At 41.8% G+C, this 27,544-nt stretch overlaps 2 protein-coding genes across 3 annotated transcripts in view; one reads left to right on the forward strand and one right to left on the reverse strand.

Moving 5' to 3' along the window:
• Positions 1-13,114: 13,114 nt before the first annotated feature.
• LOC123483361 lies at positions 13,115-16,785 on the reverse strand. The gene is made up of 7 exons (XM_045213223.1): positions 16,711-16,785; positions 15,682-15,768; positions 15,195-15,335; positions 14,924-15,057; positions 14,369-14,505; positions 13,963-14,062; positions 13,115-13,201 (listed from the first exon to the last, which is right to left on the reverse strand). Exons 1-7 carry the CDS (start codon positions 16,724-16,726, stop codon positions 13,115-13,117), a joined length of 702 nt encoding a protein of 233 aa, XP_045069158.1. The 5' UTR covers positions 16,727-16,785.
• A 3,456-nt stretch (positions 16,786-20,241) lies between these two features.
• LOC121558849 (zinc finger and SCAN domain-containing protein 5B-like) overlaps positions 20,242-27,544 on the forward strand; it is a 38,155-nt gene continuing 30,852 nt past the window's right edge. For both annotated transcript variants that reach the window (XM_045213218.1, XM_041872208.2), the window contains exon 1: positions 20,242-20,519. In XM_045213218.1, coding sequence (XP_045069153.1) covers positions 20,348-20,519 — 172 coding nt within the window. In that variant the 5' untranslated portion in view covers positions 20,242-20,347. The remainder of the gene's footprint in view (positions 20,520-27,544) is intronic.

The following is a 27,544-nucleotide window of genomic DNA, read 5'->3' on the forward strand; positions in this document are numbered from 1 at the left end:
CGCTGCTGCTACTCTGTTAAGTATTTATGCATAGTCACTTTAACTCTACCCACATGTACATATTACCTCAACTACCTCAACTAGCCGGTGCCCCCGCACATTGACTCTGCAACGGTACCCCCTGTATATATAGCCTCCCTACTGTCACTTTATTTTACTTCTGCTCTTTTTTTCTCAACACTTTTTTTGTTGTTGTTTTATTTTTACTTTTTTTGTTTAAAATAAATGCACTGTTGGTTAAGGGCTGTAAGTAAGCATTTCACTGTAATGTCTGCACCTGTTGTATTCGGCGCATGTGACCAATAAAATTTGATTTGATTTGATTTGAAGAAGAAGTTACAGGTCTGTGAGAGCCAGAAAGCTTGTTTGTAGGTGACCAAATACTTATTTTCCACCATAATTTGCAAATAAATTCATTACAAATCCTACAATGTGATTTTCTGGAAAAACAAATTCTCAATTTGTATGTCATAGTTGACGTGTACCTATGATTAAAATTACAGGCCTCTCACATCTTTTTAAGTGGGAGAACTTGCACAATTGGTGGCTGACTAAATACTTTTTTCCCCCACTGTAGCTGACGTTACCTAGCTAACTAGCAAACACATTTGTTTATCTAAACCAAAATCTAGTTTGCTAGCTTTCATAATACGCTGGCTAAACCTTCCAAAACAATGTAAATAGCCTACTGCTATTTGGCGATGGAATTTGTAACTTTGCAAGCTAACGTTTAGCTTCGTTAGGGTACTTAAGCTAACCGTTAGCCAGCTAACTACCGCAGAGGCTAATCTGATTTATATTTATAGAGTCTGATCTCATCATCATCTGCAGCAGAGGCGTTAACATCAAGCTCCGCACCAGGAACTAGTTTAAATCACCTTCTAAAATCTACTAAATCTTTCCATATACTGGAGCGAGGCATAAACATGGTCCGTGTCTTTTCATAGTTTGTGTGTTTACAAGTAGGCTACAACTTCTACTGTAGTTTTCTCTGTATTATGGAGGCTTAGTTGATTGTTCAGCCAAGGCTTGAAGTGTACATTTGATAAAAGGGGGTATTATTAAGGAGGGGATGGTGTGGGTGACTTGACTGGTGCCTGTTGGGTGGGTATTCTGTGTGAAGGTTAGTATGCATAATCTATTGGCATGAAATAAATAACAAATCACCAATACACTAAACTGTCTACAAAACAAGTGCTCCTCAAACTTTTCACACCCTTGCAGTCAGTTCTTTGGCATGTTAGTATACTCTTCTAGCCTATGCACTCAATTGTTGGCAGTGCTTGTCTACTCAACAGTACATCTGTAGGTGCTCATACACAACAATACACGACTAGACTGTTTACATGTCAAGCCCTCCTCAAACTTTTCACATCTTTGCTTTAAGCCCCATTTTTGACTCAGAGTGTAACAAAACACATACCAGTTTACTGAACCCTTTTTTATTTAGATTAACATGGTTTATTGTATGGTTACACATCTTCATGATCAGTATTCATGTCTTTCCAGGAGACTTGCAGTACAAACATATCTTCTGCAAGAGGTCGAAGCGGTGGGCGGTGAAGAAAGTGTATGAGAGGCTTGTCCAACTGGCTGCGGAGTGCAGAAGAACCAGATGGTTGTTTACAAGGAGCTAGACTCACAGCCCCACAAACCCCAAATCCCTGCCGACGTTTCCACAGCGCCAAAGCCTGCTAAACCAGCTGCCAATACCCAACACAAGAAGAGGTTCACCAAATGATGAACATTCTGGAATCCTGCCTGGAACATTCAACCGACACAACATCCATAATCAGTTAGACTGATGTAGTATAATATAGAATACCTAGTATGCTCACAACTGTATTGTGGTCTAGAGATTGCTAGCTGTTGTGCATATAATGGTGTTTTATATAATATTTTTTACAAGTGTACTGACAAGTGACTAAATGTAACTGCTAAAACAAAGGATGGAGGGAGTTGGTTTCTCATATCAACTTTAATTTGTTGGCAAGTAAACATGTTTCAATAAAACAGTAGATTAGTCTGTCAATATAGCAAAAAAAGTAGACATGGCTTGTATTCAAGACAGTTTATTTGCTCTGGAGACTGAAGTGAGTATACGCAGCAGTATGCAGGAACAGTTATGGCAATGTATGACATTTACTGAACAAAAATATATACGCAACATGTAAAGTTTTGGTCCCATGTTTCATGAGCCTAAATAAAACATCTCAAACATTTTCCATATGCAAACTTTTTCCATATTGCACAAAAAGCTTATTTCTCTCAAATGTTGTGGACAAATTTGTTTACATCCCAGTTAGTGAGCGTTTCTCCTTTGCCAAGATAATCCATCCATCTGACAGGTGTGGCATATCAAGAAGCTGATTAAACAGTATGATCATTACACAGGTGCACCTTGTGCTGGGAACAATAAAAGACCACTCTAAAATGTGCAGTTCTGTCACACAACACAATGCTACAGATGTCTCAAGTTTTGAGGGAGCGTGCAAATGGCATGCTGACTGCAGGAATGTCCACCAGAGCTGTTGCCAGATAATTGAATGTTCATTTCTCTACCATAAGCCGCCTCCAATGTCGTTTTGGAGAATTTGGCAGTACGTCCAACCGGCCTCACAACCGCAGACCACGTGTATGGCGTTGTGTGGGTTTGCTGATGTCAACATTGTGAACAGAGTGCCCCATGGTGGCGGTAGGGTTATGGTATGGGCAGGCATAAACTACGGACAACGAACACAATTGCATTTTATCAATGGCAATTTGAATGCACAGAGATACCATGATGAGATCCTGAGGCCCATTGTCGTGCCATTCATCCGCCACCATCACCTCATGTTTCAGCATGATAATGCACAGCCCCATGTCGCAAGGATCTGTACACAATTCCTGGAAGCTGAAAATGTCCTAGTTCTTCCATGGCCTGCATACTCACCAGACATGTCACCCATTGAGCATGTTTGGGATGCTCTGGATCGACGTGTGCAAGAGCGTGTTCCAGTTCCCGACAATATCCAGCAACTAAGCACAGCGATTGTAGAGGAGTGGGACAACATTCCACAGGCCACAATCAACAGCCTTATCAACTCTATGCGAAGGTGACCACCATCTGCGAAGGAGGCAAATGGTGGTCACCACATACTGACTAGTTTTCTGATCCACACCCCTACTTTTTTTTTTTAAGGTATCTGTGACCAACAGATGCATATCTGTATTCCCAGTCATGTGAAATCCATAGATTAGGGCCTAATGACTGTATTTCAATTGACTGATATACTAATATGAACTGTAACGAGTCGGACGCGAAGGATATCCTACAGACACCCGACAAGGCCCAAATCCCCGTCATTCGCAGGAGAAAGAGACAGAGATATCGTGGACGTAGGTCGGGGTGCCTTGTAAGGATCAGATGGCGAGCGAGTAAACTGCCTCTTCCATCAATCCTATTAGCCAATGTTCAATCATTTGAAAATAAATTAGATGACCTAAGATTACGGTTATCCTACCAACGGGACATTAAAAACTGTAATATCTTATGTTTCACCGAGTCGTGGCTGAACGACGACATGGACAACATACAGCTGACGGGAAATAAACTACATCGGCAGGATAGAACGGCTGACTCCGGTAAGACAAGGGGTGGCGGTCTGTGTATATTTGTAAACAACAGCTGGTGCACAAAATCAAATACTAAGGAAGTCTCAAGGTTTTGCTCGCCTGAGGTAGAGTATCTTATGAAAAGCTGTAGACCACACTATTTACCAAGAGAGTTTTCATCTATATTTTTCATAGCTGTCTATTTACCACCACAAACCAATGCTGGCATTAAGATTGCACTCAATGAGCTGTATAAGGCCATAAGTAAACAGGAAAACGCTCATCCAGAGGCAGCGCACCTAGTGGCCGGGGACTTGAATGCAGGGAAACTTAAATCCGTTCTACCTAAATTTCTACCAGCATGTTAAATGTGCAACCAGAGGAAAATAAACTCTAGACCACCTTTACTCCAGACACAGAGAGGCATGCAAAGCTCTCCCTCGACCTCCATTAGGCAAATCTGACCATAACTCTATCCTCCTGATTCCTGCTTATAAGCAAAAACTAAAGCAGGAAGCACCAGTGACTCGGTTAATAAAAAAGTGGTCAGATGACGCAGATGCTAAGCTACAGGACTGTTATGCTAGCACAGACTGGAACATGTTCCGGGATTCTTCAGATAGCATTGAGGAGTACACCACATCAGTCACTGGCTTCATCAATAAGTGCATCGATGACGTCGTCCCCACAGTGACCATACGTACATACCCCAACCAGAAGCCATGGATTACAGGCAACATCCGCACTGAGCTAAAGGGTAGAGCTGCCGCTTTCAAGGAGTGGGACTCTAACCCGGACGCTTATAAGAAATCCCGCTATGCCCTCCGACTAACCATCAAACAGGCAAAGAGTCAATACCAAGTCTGTAATACCAACATGTTTCAAGCAGACCACCATAGTCCCCGTGCCCAAGGACACTAAGATAACCTTCCTAAATGACTACCGACCCGTAGCACTGACATCTGTAGCCATGAAGTGCTTTGAAAGGCTGGTCATGGCTCACATCAACACCATTATCCCAGAAACCCTAGACCCACTCCAATTTTCATACCGCCCCAACAGATCCACAGATGATGCAATCTCTATTGCACTCCACACTGCCCTTTCCCACCTGGACAAGAGGAACACCTACGTGAGAATGCTATTAATTGACTACAGCTCAGCGTTCAACACCATAGTGCCCTCAAAGCTCATCACTAAGCTAAGGATCCTGGGACTAAACACCTCCTTCTGCAACTGGATCCTGGACTTCCTGAAGGGCCGCCCCCAGGTGGTAAGGGTAGGTAACAACACATCTGCCACGCTGATCCTCAACACGGGGGCCCCTCAGGGGTGCGTGCTCAGTCCCCTCCTGTACTCCCTGTTCACCCATGACTGCATGGCCAGGCACGACTCCAACACCATCATTAAGTTTGCCGACAACACAACAGTTGTAGGCCTGATCACTGACAACGATGAGACAGCCTATAGGGAGGAGGTCAGAGACCTGGCCGTGTGGTGCCAGGATAACAACCTCTCCCTCAGCGTGGCCAAGACAAAGGAGATGATTGTGGACTACAGGAAAAAAAAGAGGACTGAGCACGCCCCCATTCTCATCGACGGGGCTGTAGTGGAACAGGTTGAGAGCTTCAAGTTCCTTGGTGTCCACATCACCAACAAACTATCATGGTCCAAACACACCAAGACAGTCGTGAAGAGGGCACGACAAAGCCTATTCCCCTTCAGGAGACTGAAAAGATTTGGCATGGGTCCTCAGATCCTCAAAAGGTTATACAGCTGCACCATCGAGATTATCCTGACTGGTTGCATCACCGCCTGGTATGGCAACTGCTTGGCCTCCGACCGCAAGGCACTACAGAGGGTAGTGCGTACGGCCCAGTACATCACTGGGGCCAAGCTTCCTGCCATCCAGGACCTCTATACCAGGCGGTGTCAGAGGAAGGCCCTCAAAATTGTCAAAGACTCCAGCCACCCTAGTCATAGACTGTTCTCTCTGCTACCACACGGCAAGTGGTACCGGAGTGCCAAGTCTAGGTCCAAAAGGCTTCTCAACAGCTTCTACCCCCAAGCCATAAGACTCATGAACAGCTAATCATAGCTACCCAGACTATTTGCACTGGCCCCCCACCCCCACCCCATATTTTTACGCTGCTGTTACTCTGTTTATTATTTATGCATAGTCACTTTAACTCTACCCACATATACATATTACCTCAACTACCTCAACTAGCCGGTGCCCCCGCACATTGACTCTGCACCAGTATCCCCCTGTATATAGCCTCCCTACTATTATTTAATTTTACGTCTGCTCTTTTTTTCTCAACACTTTTTTGTTGTTGTTTTATTTTACTTTTTTATTAAAAAATTAATGCATTGTTGGTTAAGGGCTTGTAAGTAAGCATTTCACGGTAATGTCTACACCTGATTTATTCGGCGCATTGTGGCAAATGTATTTATTTTATTTGAACTCAGTAAAATCTTTCAAATTGTTGCGTGTTGCGTTTATATTTTTGTTCAGTGTAGAATTTAGTCGACAGACTCACTAGAATGCATGGAGAGCACAGGTTCAGAATACAGTGAGGAGAACAAGTATTTGATACACTGCTGATTTTGCAGGTTTTCCTACTTACAAAGCATGTAGAGGTCTGTAATTTTTATCATAGGTACACTTCAACTGTGAGAGACGGAATCTAAAACAAAAATCCAGAAAATCACATTGTACACTGCTCAAAAAAATAAAGGGAACACTTAAACAACACAATGTAACTCCAAGTCAATCACACTTCTGTGAAATCAAACTGTCCACTTAGGAAGCAACACTGATTGACAATAAATGTCAAATGCTGTTGTGCAAATGGAATAGACAACAGGTGGAAATTATAGGCAATTAGCAAGACACCCCCAATAACGGACTGGTTTTGCAGGTGGTGACCACAGACCACTTCTCAGTTCCTATGCTTCCTGGCTGATGTTTTGGTCACTTTTGAATGCTGGCGGTGCTTTCACTCTAGTGGAAGCATGAGACGGAGTCTACAACCCACACAAGTGGCTCAGGTAGTGCAGCTCATCCAGGATGGCACATCAATGCGAGCTGTGGCAAGAAGGTTTGCTGTGTCTGTCAGCGTAGTGTCCAGAGCATGGAGGTGCTACCAGAAGACAGGCCAGTACATCAGGAGACGTGGAGGAGGCCGTAGGAGGGCAACAACCCAGCAGCAGGACTGCTACCTCCGCCTTTGTGCAAGGAGGAGCAGGATGAGCACTGCCAGAGCCCTGCAAAATGACCTCCAGCAGGCCACAAATGTGCATGTGTCTGCTCAAACGGTCAGAAACAGACTCCATGAGGGTGGTATGAGGGCCCGACGTCCACAGGTGGGGGTTGTGCTTACAGCCCAACACCGTGCAGGACGTTGGCATTTGCCAGAGAACACCAAGATTGGCAAATTCGCCACTGGCGCCCTGTGCTCTTCACAGATGAAAGCAGGTTCACACTGAGCACGTGACAGACGTGACAGAGTCTGGAGACGCCGTGGAGAACGTTCTGCTGCCTGCAACATCCTCCAGCATGACCGGTTTGGCGGTGGGTCAGTCATGGTGTGGGGTGGCATTTCTTTGGGGGGCCGCACAGCCCTCCATGTGCTCGCCAGAGGTAGCCTGACTGCCATTAGGTACCGAGATGAGATCCTCAGACCCCTTGTGAGACCATATGCTGGTGCGGTTGGCCCTGGGTTCCTCCTAATGCAAGAGAATGCTAGACCTCATGTGGCTGGAGTGTGTCAGCAGTTCCTGCAAGAGGAAGGCATTGATGCTATAGACTGGCCCGCCCGTTCCCCAGACATGAATCCAATTGAGCACAATTTTGAGGGTGACACCAATTCCAGACCTCCATGGGTTGATAAATTTGATTTCCATTTATAATTTTTGTGTGATTTTGTTGTCCGCACATTCAACTATGTAAAGAAAAAAGTATTTAATAAGATTATGTAATTCATTCAGATCTAGGATGTGTTATTTTAGTGTTCCCTTTATTTTTTTGAGCAGTGCATTTTATTTCATGACATAAGTATTTGATACATCAGAAAAGCAGAACTTAATATTTGGTACAGAAACCTTTGTTTGCAATTACAGAGATCATACATTTCCTGTAGGTCTTCACCAGGTTTGCACACACTGCAGCAGGGATTTTGGCCCACTCCTCCATACAGACCTTCTCCAGATCCTTCAGGTTTCGGGGCTGTCGCTGGGCAATACGGACTTTCAGCTCCCTCCAAAGATTTTCTATTGGGTTCAGGTCTGGAGACTGGCTAGGCCACTCCAGGACCTTGAGATGCTTCTTACGGAGCCACTCCTTAGTTGCCCTGGCTGTGTGTTTCGGGTCGTTGTCATGCTGGAAGACCCAGCCACGACCCATCTTCAATGCTCTTACTGAGGGAAGGAGGTTGTTGGCCAAGATCTCGCGATACATGGCCCCATCCATTCTCCCCTCAATACGGTGCAGTCGTCCTGTCCCCTTTGCAGAAAAGCATCCCCAAAGAATGATGTTTCCACCTCCATGCTTCAAGGTTGGGATGGTGTTCTTGGGGTTGTACTCATCCTTCTTCTTCCTCCAAGCACGGCGAGTGGAGTTTAGACCAAAAAGCTCTATTTTTGTCTCATCAGACCACATGACCTTCTCCCATTCCTCCTCTGGGTCATCCAGATGGTCATTGGCAAACTTCAGACGGGCCTGGACATGCGCTGGCTTGAGCAGGGGGACCTTGCGTGCGCTGCAGGATTTGAATCCATGACGGCGTAGTGTGTTACTAATGGTTTTCTTTGAGACTGTGGTCCCAGCTCTCTTCAGGTCATTGACCAGTTCCTGCCGTGTAGTTCTAGGCTGATCCCTCACCTTCCTCATGATCATTGATGCCCCACGAGGTTAGATCTGGCATGGAGCCCCAGACCGAGGGTGATTGACCGTCATCTTGAACTTCTTCCATTTTCTAATAATTGCGCCAACAGTTGTTGCCTTCTCACCAAGCTGCTTGCCTATTGTCCTGTAGCCCATCCCAGCCTTGTGCAGGTCTACAATGTTATCCCTGATGTCCTTACACAGCTCTCTGGTCTTGGCCATTGTGGAGCGGTTGGAGTCTGTTTGATTGAGTGTGTGGACAGGTGTCTTTTATACAGGTAACGAGTTCAAACAGGTGCAGTTAATACAGGTAATGAGTGGAGAACAGGAGGGCTTCTTAAAGAAAAACTAACAGGTCTGTGAGAGCCGGAATTCTTACTGGTTGGTAGGTGATCAAATACTTATGTCATGCAATAAAATGCAAATTAATTACTTAAAAATCATACAATGTGATTTTCTGGATTTTCAGATTCCGTCTCTCACAGTTGAAGTGTAGATATGATAAAATTACAGACCTCTACATGCTTTGTAAGTAGGAAAACCTGCAAAATCGGCAGTGTATCAAATATTTGTTCTCCCCACTGTATATGGATCAATGAAGAAAGCCATCTATGCATCCTCATCTCCGTTTCAGCGCCATCCGGTAGATTTAAAAATACTCTGATCTTGTAGATTATTTAGGCACATTTTAGGGTTAGGAAAGTATGTGTAAATGATTATAAAAAATAAAAAAAATCAGGTTTAGGAGAGCCTTTACGCACAAAATATATTGATTAATAAAAAATACAGTGGTGTGAACAGTTTTCAATTTCAAGTTCAATCCATGAAATATTGGAAGGTGAGAGAAGTGCTATAAATCTACCCGTCTTCTCACTAATCATGGAACTGTATGACAACGGTCCAATTGTCGTGAACCTTGCACCAGGCTCCAGGTTTAACCTGCTACACGTGGGCTGAGTTCTATACACACACACACACACACACAAACACACTCACTCCATCATTTGCTCACACACACACATACAAATACACATACATTTATACTGACTCTACACACACACACCCACTCATATACAATGATCATATTGATCATTATATACGCTGCTGCTACTCTGTTAATCATATATCCTGATGCCTAGTCACCTTACCCCTATACATATCTACCTCTATCACTCCAGTATCCCTGCACATTGTAAATATGGTACTGGAACTGACTGACCCTGTATATAGTATGCTTACTTACTTTATCGTGTTCTTCTTATTTTTATTTATTGTGTGTTTTTGTTCTACCTTGTGTTATTTTTAGTATTACATTGTCATTGATTACTGCATTGTTGGGTTTAGAGCTCGCAAGAAAGGCATTTCACTGTACTTGTGCATGTGACATTAAAACTTGAAACTACAGAAGCCTATAAGCTTGGGTGTTCAAATTTCATCCACGCAAATTGAGGAAGCACAATTCTGAATAATGGCATAGCCATAGCTGTGGGAAGTAGTGGTGCTGAGGGTGCTTTAAAAAAAAGGATATTACTCCTGTGTGAACTAGTGCTTTATTACTCCTGTATGAGCGGACAAAAATAGTCCTCAGTATCCTAGGAATCGGGGTCTTTGAGAAGGGCGCTCCTCCCTCACCGCTTTTGCCTGTTCACGTCACGGGCCATAGACCGGTGCACCGCGGTTCAGCTTAATCGAAACACTGGCAGTTTCCAACTCGTGTAAAAACAAAAATTGTAAGTACGGTTGTTGCGTGTGTTTTTTAAATGATCGCTTAACTGTGGCAGCATATACGGAATCACACGGGAGAGAAACAAAATGGCTGCTCAGTCTGTGGTAAAAGATTCACTCAGAAGGCTCATCTGCTGAAGCATATGGATAATATCCACAAAGAGAGGAAAGAAGAAAGAACATCTTCAGTCAGGAAATGGGAATAACAAGGCAGGATGTGGACAACACTCTTAGGAAAGGAAAAACACCCTGGATCATTCATACTCAGATAAATAGATATTAATAGAAATTATGAAAATGATGGATTTAATGTTGTAAAACATTCTATGTAAATAAAGTTTGATTTGATTTGAATGAGGTAATGATCAAACAGTATTGTAGGAAGCTCACAGTTCTGCTGTAAAAAAAACTAACATATTATTTAGATAATTAGAAACATAAATATCTAGTTGGTTTGATTCGGAATTCCTGTCAGGGCGATGAGAGAATGGTCGGACTGATGTTATCGATACATAAAGTTTTTTTTAAATCCAGAAAAAATTCCACACCAACCCAAGTACTCTGTTCTGCCACCTCTGGTCTCTTGGCCCTCCCACCCCTTTGGGAGGGCAGCTCCTGCTCAGCCCAGTCAAAGCTCTTTTCTGTCCTGGCGCCCCAATGGTGGAACCAACTTCTCCCTGGCCTGAAGCTAGGACAGCAGAGTCCCTGCCCATCTTCCGAAAACGTCTGAAACCCTACCTCTTCAAAGAGTATCTTAAATAATCCCACAGCACCTTGTGTTTAACTTTGTGAACTAACACTCGCACTTCAAAATGTACTATGACTGAGAAATGTGGTTGCCCCACCTAGCTATCCTAAGATGAATGCACTAACTGTAAGTCACTCTGGATAGGAGTGTCTGCTAAATTAATAAAATGTCAAACATAATGGTAAGAAAAAGTCACATAAATTCTGACCTAATGGTGCTCATTCATGACATTGATTTGATCTTGTATAGAGTAATGATGTACAGTCGACCCCTGATGAAGAATTGATTATTATTATTATTATTATTTACATTTACATTTTAGTCATTTAGCAGACGCTCTTATCCAGAGCGATTTACAGTTAGTGAATACATACACAGTAAATTTTGAAGTGTTAAAGTAACACTTAAAGAGTTAAATTTAACACTATTTCTGAGTGTATATGGTCCCACCCTGAAATAGTGTTAATTTGACTCTTTTCATAGTGTTAACATTTTAGAGTTAAATTAACTCTAAATAGAGTAAAAATTTAACACTCGCTTACACTGAATAGTGTTATTTTAATTTTACACTAAAGGTTAAATAACACTGGAGAGTGTAAATATTACCCTTGGAAGAGTTAATCATTTACTCTTCTAAAATAACAAATCAACTCTGATTGAGTTTGATTCCAGTCCAGTTTAACACTGCATGGAGTTGACACTCAAGGTTAAAATAACTCTGATAAGTGTTGATGTTACACACTATTGTGTTGATAATTGACTATCTTGCAGTGAAAAACAAGCTCAAATAGAGTCAAATTCTAACACCGTATAGTGTCACGGAAATAAATCTCAGCAGTATTCATTTTACACTTTTTTGTGTCAAATTACACCAAATACTCCATTAAGTGAGTAAAAATCACAACTTACCACAAAATAATGCATTTCAAATTTTTATTAACAGCTCAACTATGTCAGGCTAAAATATATTAAGAATACAAATCCCTTTTTAAAACATTGACCTTAGGTTTCCATAAAATGGCAATAGGGAACAACATACAAGGAGGAATCTGTCGTTCCATACTTCATTTGAACATCAAAAGGTTTAAAGTAACACAGTTCAGTAATGTTGATCACCTTTTGAACCCTGTCTGGATGCATCCTGACCTTAAAGGCATAGTAATGGTAATCAAAACACACTGTTTCCATCAGTTTTCCACAGAGCAATACACAGTCATCTTTCACAGCAATAATTTTGATTTTACAAAATACAGGCATCTCAAATGCTACCTCAGTACAGATAATGAAGTCACGGCGGTACTCTGTACCATGATGTTTGATCCACTTGGCAGAAAACACACTGGTAGACAATACAGACCCACATTTTAAAGCAATCTCGGGACCTTCTTTGAGCTCACTAAGTGTTACCATCTTCCCCGAACCTAAAGTTAATCTTTCCTTGCTAAAGGACTCTCGATACATTGCCATACAACTTTGGTGCTTTTTGGCTAATGTTTTTGTTACATTTTTAAAGCTTTTTAATTGCTTCTTAAAAAAATTATGTTTAGCTTCATAACGCATGCACCACATGTGCAGAACTGGGCCGATGTTTTTTATATTACGAGGGTAATGAATCATGAAGTGATGCTTTGGTAAGAGATTGATTGCAGGAAACAACTGCTTGAAGAGCTGATGATGATCAATGATTAAATGTTTGAGGTAAATGGTCATGCCTTCTGTAAGGACTGGGGAAAATACAATGTTAACAATGTGTAGAAGCAAAAGTAGAAGATGCCAGTGCTGGTCATCTGACTGTATTAAATCACCAAATAGCAAAGGCATATTACGTAATAAGCACCAAGACTGTATAGCATTCAACCCCAAATCATTACTTCCATCAAACAACTTTACTCTAGGTGGACGGTTTCGCTGCTGATTGTATCCATAGTCAAAAGCATGTATTCTACCAGCCAGTTGTTCAGCATTTAGGAATAACATAATTACCAAGCTTTTGACGTCTTTAAAACGTGGAAACTCAGACAGTATGTTGCTTGACTGCTGGGGGTCGAGGATCATTTTGCGGCGATACACAAACGTCAGTTCCATTTTCTTCTTGATTGTGTCTGCATCAGCAGAATGTTTCATCAGTGAGATTGCTTTGTTGCACTCATCATCAGTCAGGGCAGTCTCTGGAACAAACTGGGATTCTCGTCTGACAGTCGGTCCTCCAGACATGTCTTCACCAGTTGATCCTTTGGCTGATTCTACACAACACGGGAAAATTTCAATCATGTCAAAAGTTTTAGTAGCCTGGCTAACTTTTAAAGGAAGTACTCCACTGTAAAATATACTTTTTGAGCTGTAAACTAAATGATATGAATGATATGTTTGATGCTAGGGAGTGTGGCAAGCTGGTTTAGCCAAGGCCAAATGGGAAGAAGGCCAAATTACAGGTGTTGGCCATCTGAGGGGCAGAGGACAGCAAAGGGGGGGGGGTGGTTACATGATATATATGAATGTATATGGAGCGTGATAAAAAGGTGACCTTGAAATTGTGGCGTTAATGGCGACGCAAGGAAAAAATTTGGGTGCACCTACATTTTGTGCTGGTGCACCTAAATAAAAAAGTTAGGCGCACAAGTGCAACCAAGACAAAAAGTTAGTGTGGAGCCCTGCATCAATGCTGGTGTTAATATTGACATTATTTCTTCACAATTTATGAAATCTGCAGTTTGTGGGTTGAAAAATGTATGAAAATGCCATCTACTGGTTTAAATCACCCTAAAGTTTGCAAGGCCAGTTTGCCAGGGGTTGCCTCGACCAGTCAGTGTCGAGGCAACCCCCCCCTTATGTCACAGTCCTTTGTAGGTCTCTGATGCATATTTTCTTTAAATTTGCTAAGAGGGAGGGAGCTAGCAGAATTGAAGGATGTAGTTACACATTATACTATATGTCTGAGAAATAGTGCAACAAATGCAATTATTGATCTAGCAACTGTTTTGTTCCATACATTTTCCAGTATTACCTCCGAATGATGATCGCCTGTCTTTGGCGGTGCCTCTCTGAATAGTTTTAATCCTCCAGGCCAAGTACCCAGTTCCACTCTCGCCATCATAATAATGCTCCTTGAAGGATGAAAGGATAACAAAAATGGATACTTCATTGAAAACAACATGGTCTGGTAGGATTCAAAAACTTCCAATAATATTTAACATTACAACTATTACTGTGTGCAACTCACATAGCCATTCTTAGAGAATGGGTCACTGAGGTACGGGAATAAGGTCACTATTCCTTTGGCATACATTTCTTTCACCTGTCTGGGTGGAGATGTACTGCAAAATTGAAGAAGAAAGGATTGTGCAGTCATATTCACTTAGATTCAGATTTAGATTTACAGATTGAGAACACAAGGACTATTAACAAATTACCCATTCATTTCTGTCATGTCAGCTGCCAGCATGTTCACCATTTTGCGTCTTGTTTCATCCGTCAAGGACTTGGTTCGGTTGTATTCATTTATTATACGTTCCCCACCGGTTTTGTTGGTAAGAGCTGATTCCACCAACTTAAAACAAAATGCATAACAATTCTGCATGTTATGTCCACTGCAAATAAACTGGAAATAAACTAATATGATGTCAGAGGATGTCCCGATCCAATCTCAAAGATTGCAAGTGCTACAAAAATCCAATGAAAAAGCCAATAATGGTAAGAAACTCCCTCCAGACAGCGACAATAACTTGAATGTACTCGAAGTGTGCACTGTATTATCAATAAATAAATAAAAGTATCTGATCAGGACTCAATATCAGCAGATACTTTTTTTAATCGGATAGGGCGCTTAAAAAAACTTGATCGGGACATCCCTAATCAGGACTTCAAAAATGTTTTGAAACCATGTAATTTACAATGTATATTAATGTAATTTTAATTCTCTGAGAACAGATTCAAGAACAGAATTTAAAATGTCAGAATTGTCTTACTTGCTTGGCTTCTGTATCCAGCCTCTGGCGTTTTCTGGAGGGGCTATCTGAAATAATGACTGTATCCTCAGAGTCCAAGGTATCAAGGGATGATGGTTGGGATTGCTCAGAAGAGGCCACCATGGAGACAGATTCTAACCATGATTTTTAGAAGAAAAAGAATTATATATAGTTCCCTCATAATCTAAGACACTTATTTAATAGACACCATGAACTTCATAAAACAAAGAAATAACGTATTCATTAATTAGTCTAATTAACTGAAACAAACCTGAGTCATATTTGATGGTTAGCACCCCAGTTGAGGGATCCTTTATAATATCCTCAAAAACATCATCATCCAATTCAGTCCCTGAACTGTCAACAATTTTCACACCTTCTGTTACAGCTGGGACACCAAACTTTGCAAATGCTAGAAAAAACAGGGATAAAAGCTTGTGTAAACAAAAGTAAATCATTATTTATATAATAATTTCACTGTGTACACCTACCTTACCCTATAAAATAGGTTTTAAACAAACACTATTAAGTGATTAAAATGTTTTTTTTTTGTAGCATCATAACTATACCTTAAGCAATGCATCCACAATTAAAGTGTAGTTACCAAGGGCAAAACAGAAGAAATTTAGACGTACAAAAATGGACCAGTTCCAAAAACCTGAGAACTTAACATGTCCCATCATTTTAGGAATATTCCAGTATATCAATTTTAAACAGCTAAATTCAGACAGTTATTACTAACATTGTCAAATTCTTACCTGCAATCAAAAAGTCTTTCAGATTTGGCTCAGTTATTCTGACAAATTTTTGGACATCTCCAAGTTTAGCTTTAAGCAGCATGCTCCCTGCAAATAGTATCAGTACAATTTCTCACAGTTAAAAAAGTTGATGGTCTTATTTTAGCAGTATTTCCTCAAATATAAGAAAAAATATTGTTTCAAGCCACCAAAGTGCTGAGAAATGATCAGCACTTTTGCAGAAATGGCCAGTTAAATTGAAGTTACTGTCAAACACATTAAAAAGGATAACGTCTGATTTTCATCCTTGTAACATTAATGTTACCGCCTTGCCCGCACAATTACTGCAATTGTTGGGTCTTGGTATATTATAGAGTGTGGTCTAGACCTACTCTGTCTGTAAAGTGTCTTGAGATAACTCTTGTTATGATTTGACAATATAAATAACATTGAATTGAATAATGTTAGCTAAACGTTACACCATAAGTGTGTGCTAAGATAGTGCTTAAGTATTTTAACAGTACTGCTGCTGCTTTGAAACCCGAAAGTCATTTTGTATAATATCCAGGAAAAAAATAAAGGCACACCGCTTAAGCAGTGTCCAAGGTTAATGTCTACCCGCCGTTAACATAATAAATCCATGCCACCCGCACATAGTTAGCCAGTCAAGCTAACGTAGCTAACTGTAGCTAGTTTAGCCAACTCCCCTTAGTCTTTGCTATGTTCCTGTAATATCTGAACGTTAACAAGAAGTACACAATCCCCCCTCCACGTTGTATTAACATAACTTACAATAAATCGGGCTGACATTGTCTAGTTTGAACGTTATGTTCGTCAGTTAATGTTAATTAACGTTAGCTTAATACTGCTGGCACATGGACTGGACAGAAGTCAGTCACAACATGTTAACGTTAGCCTTTTTAAAATTATACATTTTAAGACCTAAAACCAACTAGAGTGCACTGTTAGCAACGATATAAAGTAATTCTTAAATGCTGCTTCTGTTAAAATGACAAATAATGTGTGTATAGTCGCTTAGGAGAAACTTACCGCAGTCATTCCACATGAAGAAAATGGCGCCGTGAAAATGTGTGGTCCGTTTGAGACGAGTCGTAGGTGGGCGGAGCTTTCAGAGTACGTCTGACACTGCGTCTTTTAACAACGTACTTTTTCACCAACACTGGGCGGTATCTTACTCCAACTGTTGTAGTAATAACTCTGTAAGAGTCAATGTACTTTGACACTGCATATTTAACACTATGGAATTTACTGTGTATTTTTATTAAAAAAAAAAAATTCATACTGGTCCCCCGTGGAAATCGAACCCACAACCCTGGCGTTGCAAACACCATGCTCTATCAACTGAGCTACATCCCTGCCGGCCATTCCCTCCCCTACCCTGGACAACGCTAGGCCAATTGTGCGCTGCCCATTATTGTGGTCCTCTGTAGCTCAGCTGGTAGAGTACGGCGCTTGTAACGCCAAGGTAGTGGGTTCGATCCCCGGGACCACCCATACACCAAAAAAATGTATGCACGCATGACTGTAAGTCGCTTTGGATAAAAGCGTCTGCTAAATGGCATATTATTATACCAGATCATCCTATACTTATGATAACCACTGTTTGTCTACTTGTAGTAACAGTTGCATGCATTCATGGATGCCAAGGGAAGCCAGGCTTCCCCAAAAAAATTATCAAGAAAAAACTACAAAATAATTTTATTATTTAGTCTCTCTGTGTCTAATACATTTCCTTCAATTCGCAAGAGGCTGAATGTGTCTCAGCGGAGAAAGCATCAGAGTGAGCGAAACAGCGCCCCTCTGTCTCTGTATGTGTAGCCCATCTATCTGATGCTGTCTGGTCAAAAAGAGTATGACATTGTTGCCGCCCGTAGCAATTAATGCAAGGGAAGCAAGGGAGCATTTGGCCTCCCTTCATAAAAAGAAAATAATAATAATAATAGCCAATCAGCGTTGAGCTAAACTGAGTGAGCTCAACTGTGAATGGTCCTGGCGCACCAAAAAAAAGTGTCAAGGGAGGCCAGTTTGGATTTTGGCTTCAGACCAATCACATCACATCAGAAGCCAAACGTCATTATTGACAGAAAAAAACTTGAATTGTTGCATCTCCTTGTGTTGTTGTCCTCCTGTGTCTATCTAGCTAGCTAAAATTGGCCCTTTCCTAAATTAGCCATGGATGGAGATAGGGATTTGGACTTGTTGTTTTACTTAATTATTTGTACTGGCCAATGATTCTGATCCAACCATAAATTCATACAGTGCCTTGCAAAAGTATTCATCCCCCTTGGCGTTTTTCCTATTTTGTTGCATTACAACCTGTAATTTAAATGGATTTTTATTTGGATTTCATGTAAAGGAAATACACAAAATAGTCCAAATTGGTGAAGTGAAATGAAAAAAAAAATGTGTTTCAAAAAATTATACAAAATAAATAACGGAAAAGTGGTGCGTGCATATGTATTCACCCCCTTTGCTATGAAGCCCCTAAATAAGATCTGGTGCAACCAATTACCTTCAGAAGTCACATAATTAGTTAAATAAAATCCACCTGTGTGCAATCTAAGTGTCACATGATCTCAGTATATATACACCTGTTCTGAAAGGCCCCAGAGTCTGCAACACCACTAAGCAAGGGGCACCACCAAGCAAGCGGCACTATGAAGACCAAGGAGCTCTCCAAACAGGTCAGGGACAAAGTTGTGGAGAAGTACAGATCAGGGTTGGGTTATAAAAAAATATCAGAAACTTTGAACATCCCACGGAGCACCATTAAATCCATTATTAAAACATGGAAAGAATATGGCACCACAACAAACCTGCCAAGAGAGGGCCGCCCACCAAAACTCACGGACCAGGCAAGGAGGGCATTAATCAGAGAGGCAACAAAGAGACCAAAGATAACCCTGAAGGAGCTACAAAGCTCCACAGCGGAGATTGGAGTATCTGTCCATAGGACCACTTTTAGCCGTACACTCCACAGAGCTGGACTTTACAGAAGAGTGGCCAGAAAAAAGCCATTGCGTAAAGAAAAAAATAAGCAAACACGTTTGGTGGAATGATGGATGGCGCTAAATACAGGGAAATTCTTGAGGGAAACCTGTTTCAGTCTTCCAGAGATTTGAGACTGGGACGGAGGTTCACCTTCCAGCAGGACAATGACCCTAAGCATACTGCTAAAGCAACACTCGAGTGGTTTAAGGGGAAACATTGAAATGTCTTGGAATGGCCTAGTTAAAGCCCAGACCTCAATCCAATTGAGAATCTGTGGTATGACTTTAAGATTGCTGTACACCAGCGGAACCCATCCAACTTGAAGGAGCTGGAGCAGTTTTGCCATGAAGAATGGGCAAAAGTCCCAGTGGCTAGATGTGCCAAGCTTATAGAGACATACCCCAAGAGAATTGCAGCTGTAATTGCTGGAAAAGGTGGCTCTACAAAGTATTGACTTCCGTTTTTTTGTCTTATTTCTTGTTTGTTTCACAACAAAAAATATTTTGCATCTTCAAAGTGGTAGGCATGTTGTGTAAATCAAATGATACAAACCCCCCAAAAATCCATTTTAATTCCAGGTTGTAAGGCAACAAAATAGAAAAAATGCCAAGTGGGTTGAATACTTTCGCAAGCGACCAAAGATTGTGCCCCTGGCCTGAAAGGATGGAAGTTCAACATGTATCTAGATGTAGTATGTAGTATGCTGGCTAATCATTGCCCATGAAAGGAAGTCAGGCTAGCGAGCGAGTATTTTAGTCAGGTATCCTAGGACAACAAAACCTAAAAGTGTATACTGTATGTCAGAGTGGTAGACCATTCGGCAACATGAAAGAGGAGGATGACATTGGCGTTTTTCAGCACCTAGGGTGAGTTTACATGTTTTTTCTACTTGCACACACACAGAAATCGATAACATGGACAGCCACATCATATTTAGCCTACGTTGGTTGGACTAAATCGTTTTTGGTATCTTTTAGTTGTCTCTGTATTAGTATAAGCATAAGTGATTAGATGATGTTGAAATGGTGCTGGAATAGTGGAGGCAGCTCCTGTTTTCTTTGCGACTTGCAGTAACACTCCGTGGTTCTAAATAAATAGTTGTTTAGTGGTCCGAAAATGTCGGAAACATTAACTTGCTTGACAATGCTGAAGGTCAGGTAACTGTTTGTTACATTCTTTGTGGACTTCGCCAGACAGAGGTTGCTCTTCGGTTTTGTGATTAAACAAAGATGTGGTTGAATGTATTCTGCCACTGTGTCTTCTTACTGTCTGGGCCTTTAGGCCTATATATGACGGTCGCAAGGCATATGAATTAACAGGTTATAGAGCAAACAACTCAATTATCACAACACATAGGCTGTATTATGGCTTTTTTCCCCTGGATTGGCTTCCCCGGTGATTTTACCCACGCACCGCTACTGTGTAGTTATCGTTTTCATTTACTACTGACCTGTAAACTTCCTTGCATAGTAGGAAACTCCCATCCAGTTGGCGGCGCTGTTGTGTGTTTATGGGATCGCCAGCCATTAGAAAAAATGATTTTATAAAATTCCTTGACTAGAACACGGAAGTAGGATTAGAAACGAGTTTGTTTTGTTTTGGCAATCATTTAGTGGAGTAAAGAAAGAAATACTGACTGAACTAAATAGGCTACCCAAGTCTCATTCGACTGAAAATGTCTAAACTACAGTTGTTTCGTATGTTTTTAAATGATCGTTTAATGGCGGCTGCTGTGGAGATTTTCGGGGCAGTTGAGAAAACGGTAGTGGAGTACCAGGAGGAGAATGATCGGCTACGGAGACTGCTGCGGAATCGAATCACACCGGAGATAAAACTATGTAGAATAGGTTAGTATGTAGATCTACTGATAGCTAGCTGTAGCTGTAGGCCCGGTTTCTCAATAGCGATGGAACTTAACCTTGCGAGTGTTTTTACGTTGCATCGTTCCTGTAAGGTTTCCACTAGTTAACACAGACACAAAGTCAAAATTGGCTATATTATATAAATTCATAAAAACAAAAATGTGCTTTTTGGTCTTCATTTAAGGTTAGGCTTAAGGTTAACACTGGTTAAGGTTAGGTTTTAAATAACATTTTAAGAAGAGGAATTGAAGAAATGTGCGGGGTTTATGACTTTTTGACTGTGGTAACTTGTGACGACCTTCCTATAACGGCCGAAGATTTCACATACGTTTCCCAAAACACCACGCAGAGAGAACGTCGTCGTAGTGCGTCGATAGGCCTACATATAGGATCGAAAGAAAGGCAGCCCTGCTCCCGGATCAGTTTTCTCTATTAAAATCTTATCTTAACATTTACATTGTTTCACAATACTGACGACGGATCAGCTTCTAGAGAGATATTACCACCTAGGGCAGAGTGGGGTAAATTGACCCGCCCTTGTTTAGAGGTTTCATGACGCTTGTATCTAAACCGAAGTTGATAATTGTAAGATTGTTCATTACATCAGTTGGCGTGTTTATGAGCTTCAATATGAGGTCCTAAACCTAGCATGAAAGTGCGTCCTTGTAGCTGTGTGGGCTAATATAGAGGGGGTTCGATTAATCTGGCCTGGGGTACACCGGGCTATGGCCTGTCACTTCATCAGGCGAAAGCGGGGAGGGAGGAGCGCCCTTCTCAAATCGAACAGTAACCTGTGCAGCTCAGACATGTTGTCAACAAGGCAGCATGATAGGGTATTAGGGGGTAACTAGCCCCCCCTAAGAACAATGTCTAATTGCTGACACACAAAAAAAGCAACGTTTGGGGAAAAAATGGTATGTGGATGAAGGAAATAAATAGCTACAGTTTACATTTTTTTTGTTATTTCATGAAATTTTGTTTTTAGGAAAGGAGCATTTTATTAAAGTACCGGGGTAACTGCCCCCCCCAACCCGGTAGACTATTATGGCACACAAGTGTGTTCAAATACATTTCATCCCTTTTATTTAGAAATTCTTAAAGGGAGTGCACCTAATCTCAGCTTGTTACCTGTATAAAAGACACCTGTCCACAGAAGCAATCAATCAATCAGATTCCAAATACAGGCCCGTCTGTAGTTTGCCAATGAACATCTGAATGATTCAGAGGAGAACTGGGTGAAAGTGTTGTGGTCAGATGAGACCAAAATGGAGCTCTTTGGCATCAACTCAACTCGCCGTGTTTGGAGGAGGAGGAATGCTGCCTATGACCCCAAGAACACCATCCCCACTGTCAAACATGGAGGTGGAAACATTATGCTTTGGGGGTGTTTTTCTGCTAAGGGGACAGGACAACTTCACCGCATCAAAGGGATGATGGACGGCGCCATGTACCGTCAAATCTTGGGTGAGAACCTCCTTCCCTCAGCCAGGGCATTGAAAATGGGTTGTGGATGGGTATTCCAGCATGACAATGACCCAAAACATACGGCCAAGGCAACAAAGGAGTGGCTCAAGAAGAAGCACATTAAGGTCCTGGAGTGGCCTAGCCAGTCTCCAGACCTTAATCCCATAGAGAATCTGTGGAGGGAGCTGAAGGTTCGAGTTGCCAAACGAAACCTTAATGACTTGGAGAAGATCTGCAAAGAGGAGTGGGACAAAATCCCTCCTGAGATGTGTGCAAACCTGGTAGCCAACTACAAGAAACGTCTGACTTCTGTGATTGCCAACAAGGGTTTTGCCACCAAGTACTAAGTCATATTTTGCAGAGGGGTCAAATACTTATTTCCCTCATTAAAATGCAAATCAATTTATAACATTTTTGACATGCGATTTTCTGATTTTTTTTGTTATTCTGTCTCTCACTGTTCAAATAAACCTACCATTAAAATTATAGACTGATCATGTCTTTGTCAGTGGGCAAATGTACAAAATCAGCAGGGGATCAAATACTTTTTTTCCCCTCACTGTAGGTCACAAATAAAGCTATCCTCAGTCAAACTGGAGCACAACTCATGAGCCTACCTCCTGCACTGCTCACACCTAATCCAGTCCCCACCTGTGACTGAAAACAGGGGGAGAGATAGTCGAAAAGCTCTCTCTAAAAAAACGTAGCTAGCTATCCAGCAATATGACATAAAGTGCTGTGTAAAATAGCTAAAAGGCTATGAAGTAACATTGTAAAGCCATCAGTCACTAGTGGAAACAGTTACAACTGCAAATAAGTTACGTTATCTTTTTAATGTATTTTACCTCAAGACGATCTGGTAGTAAGGTTGTCTTGCAATGATCAACAACCAGCTTGACAGAGCTTGAAGAATTAAAAAATAATAATAATAATGTGCAAATATTGTACAATCCAGGTGTGCAAAGCTCTTAGAGACTTACCCAGAAAGACTCACAGCTGTAATCGACACTAAAGGTGATTCTAACATGTATTGACTCAGGGGTGTGAATACTTATGGAAATTAGATAGATTTCTGTATTTAATTTTCAATACATTTGCTAAAACTTCTAAAAGCATGTTTTCACATTGTCGTTATGGGGTATTGTGTATTCACATGCTGTCTCTACACACCACCATATACATACTGTATATACAGTGGGGAGAACAAGTATTTGATACACTGCCGATTTTGCAGGTTTTCCTACTTACAAAGCATGTAGAGGTCTGTAATTTTTATCATAGGTACACTTCAACTGTGAGAGACGGAATCTAAAACAAAAATCCAGAAAATCACATTGTATGATTTTTAAGTAATTAATTTGCATTTTATTGCATGACATAAGTATTTGATACATCAGAAAAGCAGAACTTAATATTTGGTACAGAAACCTTTGTTTGCAATTACAGAGATCATACGTTTCCTGTAGGTCTTGACCAGGTTTGCACACACTGCAGCAGGGATTTTGCCCCACTCCTCCATACAGACCTTCTCCAGATCCTTCAGGTTTCGAGGCTGTCGCTGGGCAATACGGACTTTCAGCTCCCTCCAAAGATTTTCTATTGGGTTCAGGTCTGGAGACTGGCTAGGCCACTCCAGGACCTTGAGATGCTTCTTACGGAGCCACTCCTTAGTTGCCCTGGCTGTGTGTTTCGGGTCGTTGTCATGCTGGAAGACCCAGCCACGACCCATCTTCAATGCTCTTACTGAGGGAAGGAGGTTGTTGGCCAAGATCTCGCGATACATGGCCCCATCCATCCTCCCCTCAATACGGTGCAGTCATCCTGTCCCCTTTGCAGAAAAGCATCCCCAAAGAAAATCGGCAGTGTATCAAATACTTGTTCTCCCCACTGTAGTTACACTCTTAGTGTACAAAACATTAGGAACACCTTCCCAATATTGAGTTGCACCCTCAGAACCCTCTTCGTCGGGACATGGGCTCTACAAGGTGCTGAAAGCGTTCCACAGGGATTGCTGGCCCATGTTGACTCCAATGCTTCCCACAGTTGTGTCAAGTTGGCCCTCTTTCTGGGACTCACCCACAAACAGGATCAAGCCTGACCTGCTGAGGAGTGACGGACTCCATCCTAACTGGAGGGGTGCTCTCCTCTTATCTACCAACATAGATAGGGCTCTAACTCCTCTAGCCCCACAGTGAAATAGGGTGCAGGCCAGGCAGCAGGCTGTTAGCCAACCTGCCAGCTTAGTGGAGTCTGCCAATAGCATAGTCAGTGTAGTCAGCTCAGCCATACCCATTGAGACTGTGTCTGTGCCTCGACCTAGGTTGGGCAAAACTAAACATGGTGGTGTTCACCCTAGCAATCTTATTAGGATAAAGACCTCCTCCATTCCTGCCATTATTGAAAGAGATCGTGATACCTCACATCTCAAAATAGGGTTACTTAATGTTAGATCCCTCACTTCAAAGGCAGTCATAGTCAATGAACTAATCACTGATCATAATCTTGATGTGATTGGCCTGACTGAAACATGGCTTAAGCCTGATGAATTTGCTGTGTTAAATGAGGCCTCACCTCCTGGTTACACTAGTGACCATATTCCCCGTGCATCCCGCAAAGGCGGAGGTGTTGCTAACATTTACGATAGCAAATTTCAATTTACAAAAAAAAAATGACGTTTTCATCTTTCGAGCTTCTAGTCATGAAATCTATGCAGCCTACTCAATCACTTTTTATAGCTACTGTTTACAGGCCTCCTGGGCCATATACAGCGTTCCTCTCTGAGTTTCCTGAATTCCTATCAGACCTTGTAGTCATAGCAGATCATATTCTAATTTTTGGTGATTTTAATATTCACATGGAGAAGTCCACAGACCCACTCCAAAAGTCTTTCGGAGCCATTATCGACTCAGTGGGTTTTGTCCAACATGTCTCTGGACCTACTCACTGCCACAGTCATACTCTGGACCTAGTTTTGTCCCATGGAATAAATGTTGTAGATCTTAATGTTTTTCCACAAAATCCTGGACTATCGGACCACCATTTTATTACGTTTGCAATCGCAACAAATAATCTGCTCAGACCCCAACCAAGGAGCATCAAAAGTCGTGCTATAAATTCTCAGACAACACAAAAATTCATTGATGCCCTTCCAGACTCCTTCTGCCTACCCAAGGACGTCAGAGGACAAAAATCAGTTAACCACTTAACTGAGGAACTCAATTTAACCTTGCGCAATACCCTAGATGCAGTTGCACCCCTAAAAACGAAAAACATTTGTCATAAGAAACTAGCTCCCTGGTATACAGAAAATACCCGAGCTTTGAAGCAAGCTTCCAGGAAATTGGAACGGAAATGGCGCCACACCAAACTGGAAGTCTTCCGACTAGCTTGGAAAGACAGTACCGTGCAGTACCGAAGAGCCCTCACTGCTGCTCGATCATCCTACTTTTCCAAATTAATCGAGGAAAATAAGAACAATCCAAAATTTATTTTTGATACTGTTGCAAAGCTAACTAAAAAGCAGCATTCCCCAAGAGAGGATGGTTTTCACTTCAGCAGTGATAAATTCATGAACTTCTTTGAGGAAAAGATCATGACCATTAGAAAGCAAATTACGGACTCCTCTTTGAATCTGCGTATTCCTCCAGGGCTTAGCTGTCCTGGATCTGCACAGCTCTGCGAGGGCCTGGGATCGGGAGAGACACTTAAGTGTTTTAGTACTATATCTCTTGACACAATGATGAAAATAATCATGGCCTCTAAACCTTCAAGCTGCATACTGGATCCTATTCCTACTAAACTGCTGAAGGAGCTGCTTCCTGTGCTTGGCCCTCCTATGTTGAACATAATAAACAGCTCTCTATCCACCGGATGTGTACCAAACTCACTAAAAGTGGCAGTGATAAAGCCTCTCTTGAAAAAGCCAAACCTTGACCCGGAAAATATAAAAAACTATCGGCCTATATCGAATCTTCCATTCCTCTCAAAAATTTTAGAAAAAGCTGTTGCGCAGCAACTCACTGCCTTTCTGAAGACAAACAATGTATACGAAATGCTTCAGTCTGGTTTTAGACCCCATCATAGCACTGAGACTGCACTTGTGAAGGTGGTAAATGACCTTTTAATGGCGTCAGACCGAGGCTCTGCATCTGTCCTCGTGCTACTAGACCTTAGTGCTGCCTTTGACACCATCGATCACCACATTCTTTTGGAGAGACTGGAAACCCAAATTGGTCTACACGGACAAGTTCTGGCCTGGTTTAGATCCTACCTGTCGGAAAGATATCAGTTTGTCTCTGTGAATGGTCTGTCCTCCGACAAATCAACTGTACATTTCGGTGTTCCTCAAGGTTCCGTTTTAGGACCACTATTGTTTTCACTATATATTTTACCTCTTGGGGATGTTATTCGAAAACATAATGTTAACTTTCACTGCTATGCGGATGACACACAGCTGTACATTTCAATGAAGCATGGTGAAGCCCCCAAAATTGCCCTCGCTAGAAGCCTGTGTTTCAGACATAAGGAAGTGGATGGCTGAAAACTTTTTACTTTTAAACTCGGACAAAACAGAGATGCTTGTTCTAGGTCCCAAGAAACAAAGAGATCTTCTGTTAAATCTGACAATTCATCTTGATGGTTGTAAAGTCGTCTCAAATAAAACTGTGAAGGACCTAGGCGTTACTCTTGACCCTGATCTCTCTTTTGACGAACATATCAAGACTGTTTCAAGGACAGCTTTTTTCCATCTACGTAACATTGCAAAAATCAGAAATTTTCTGTCCAAAAATGATGCAGAAAAATTAATCCATGCATTTGTTACTTCTAGATTAGACTACTGCAATGCTCTATTTTCCGGCTACCCGGATAAAGCACTAAATAAACTTCAGTTAGTGCTAAATACGGCTGCTAGAATCCTGACTAGAACCAAGAAATTTGATCATATTACTCCAGTGCTAGCTTCCCTACACTGGCTTCCTGTTAAGGCAAGGGCTGATTTCAAGGTTTTACTGTTAACCTATAAAGCGTTACATGGGCTTGCTCCTACCTATCTTTCCGAGTTGGTCCTGCCGTACATACCAATACGTATGCTACGGTCACAAGACGAGGCCTCCTAATTGTCCCTAGAATTTCTAAGCAAACAGCGGGAGGCAGGGCTTTCTCCTATAGATCTCCATTTTTATGGAACAGTCTGCCTACCCATGTAGAGAGACGCAGACTCGGTCTCAACCTTTAAGTCTTTACTGAAGACTTATCTCTTCAGTAGGTCATATGATTGAGTGTAGTCTGGCCCAGGAGTGTGAAGGTGAACGGAAAGGCTGGAGCAACGAACAGCCCTTGCTGTCTCTGCCGGGCCGGTTCCCCTCTCCACTGGGGTTCTCTGCCTCTAACCCTGTTGCAGGGGCTGAGTCACTGGCTTGCTGGTGCTCTTTCATGCCGTCCCTGGGAGGGGTGCGTCACTTGAGTGGGTTGAGTTACTGACGTGATCTTCCTGTCTGGGTTGGCGCCCCCCCCTTGGTTTGTGCTGTGGTGGAGACCTCTGTGGG

This window comes from Coregonus clupeaformis, unplaced genomic scaffold, assembly GCF_020615455.1.
Source record: "Coregonus clupeaformis isolate EN_2021a unplaced genomic scaffold, ASM2061545v1 scaf0090, whole genome shotgun sequence".
NCBI lineage: Eukaryota > Metazoa > Chordata > Actinopteri > Salmoniformes > Salmonidae > Coregonus > Coregonus clupeaformis.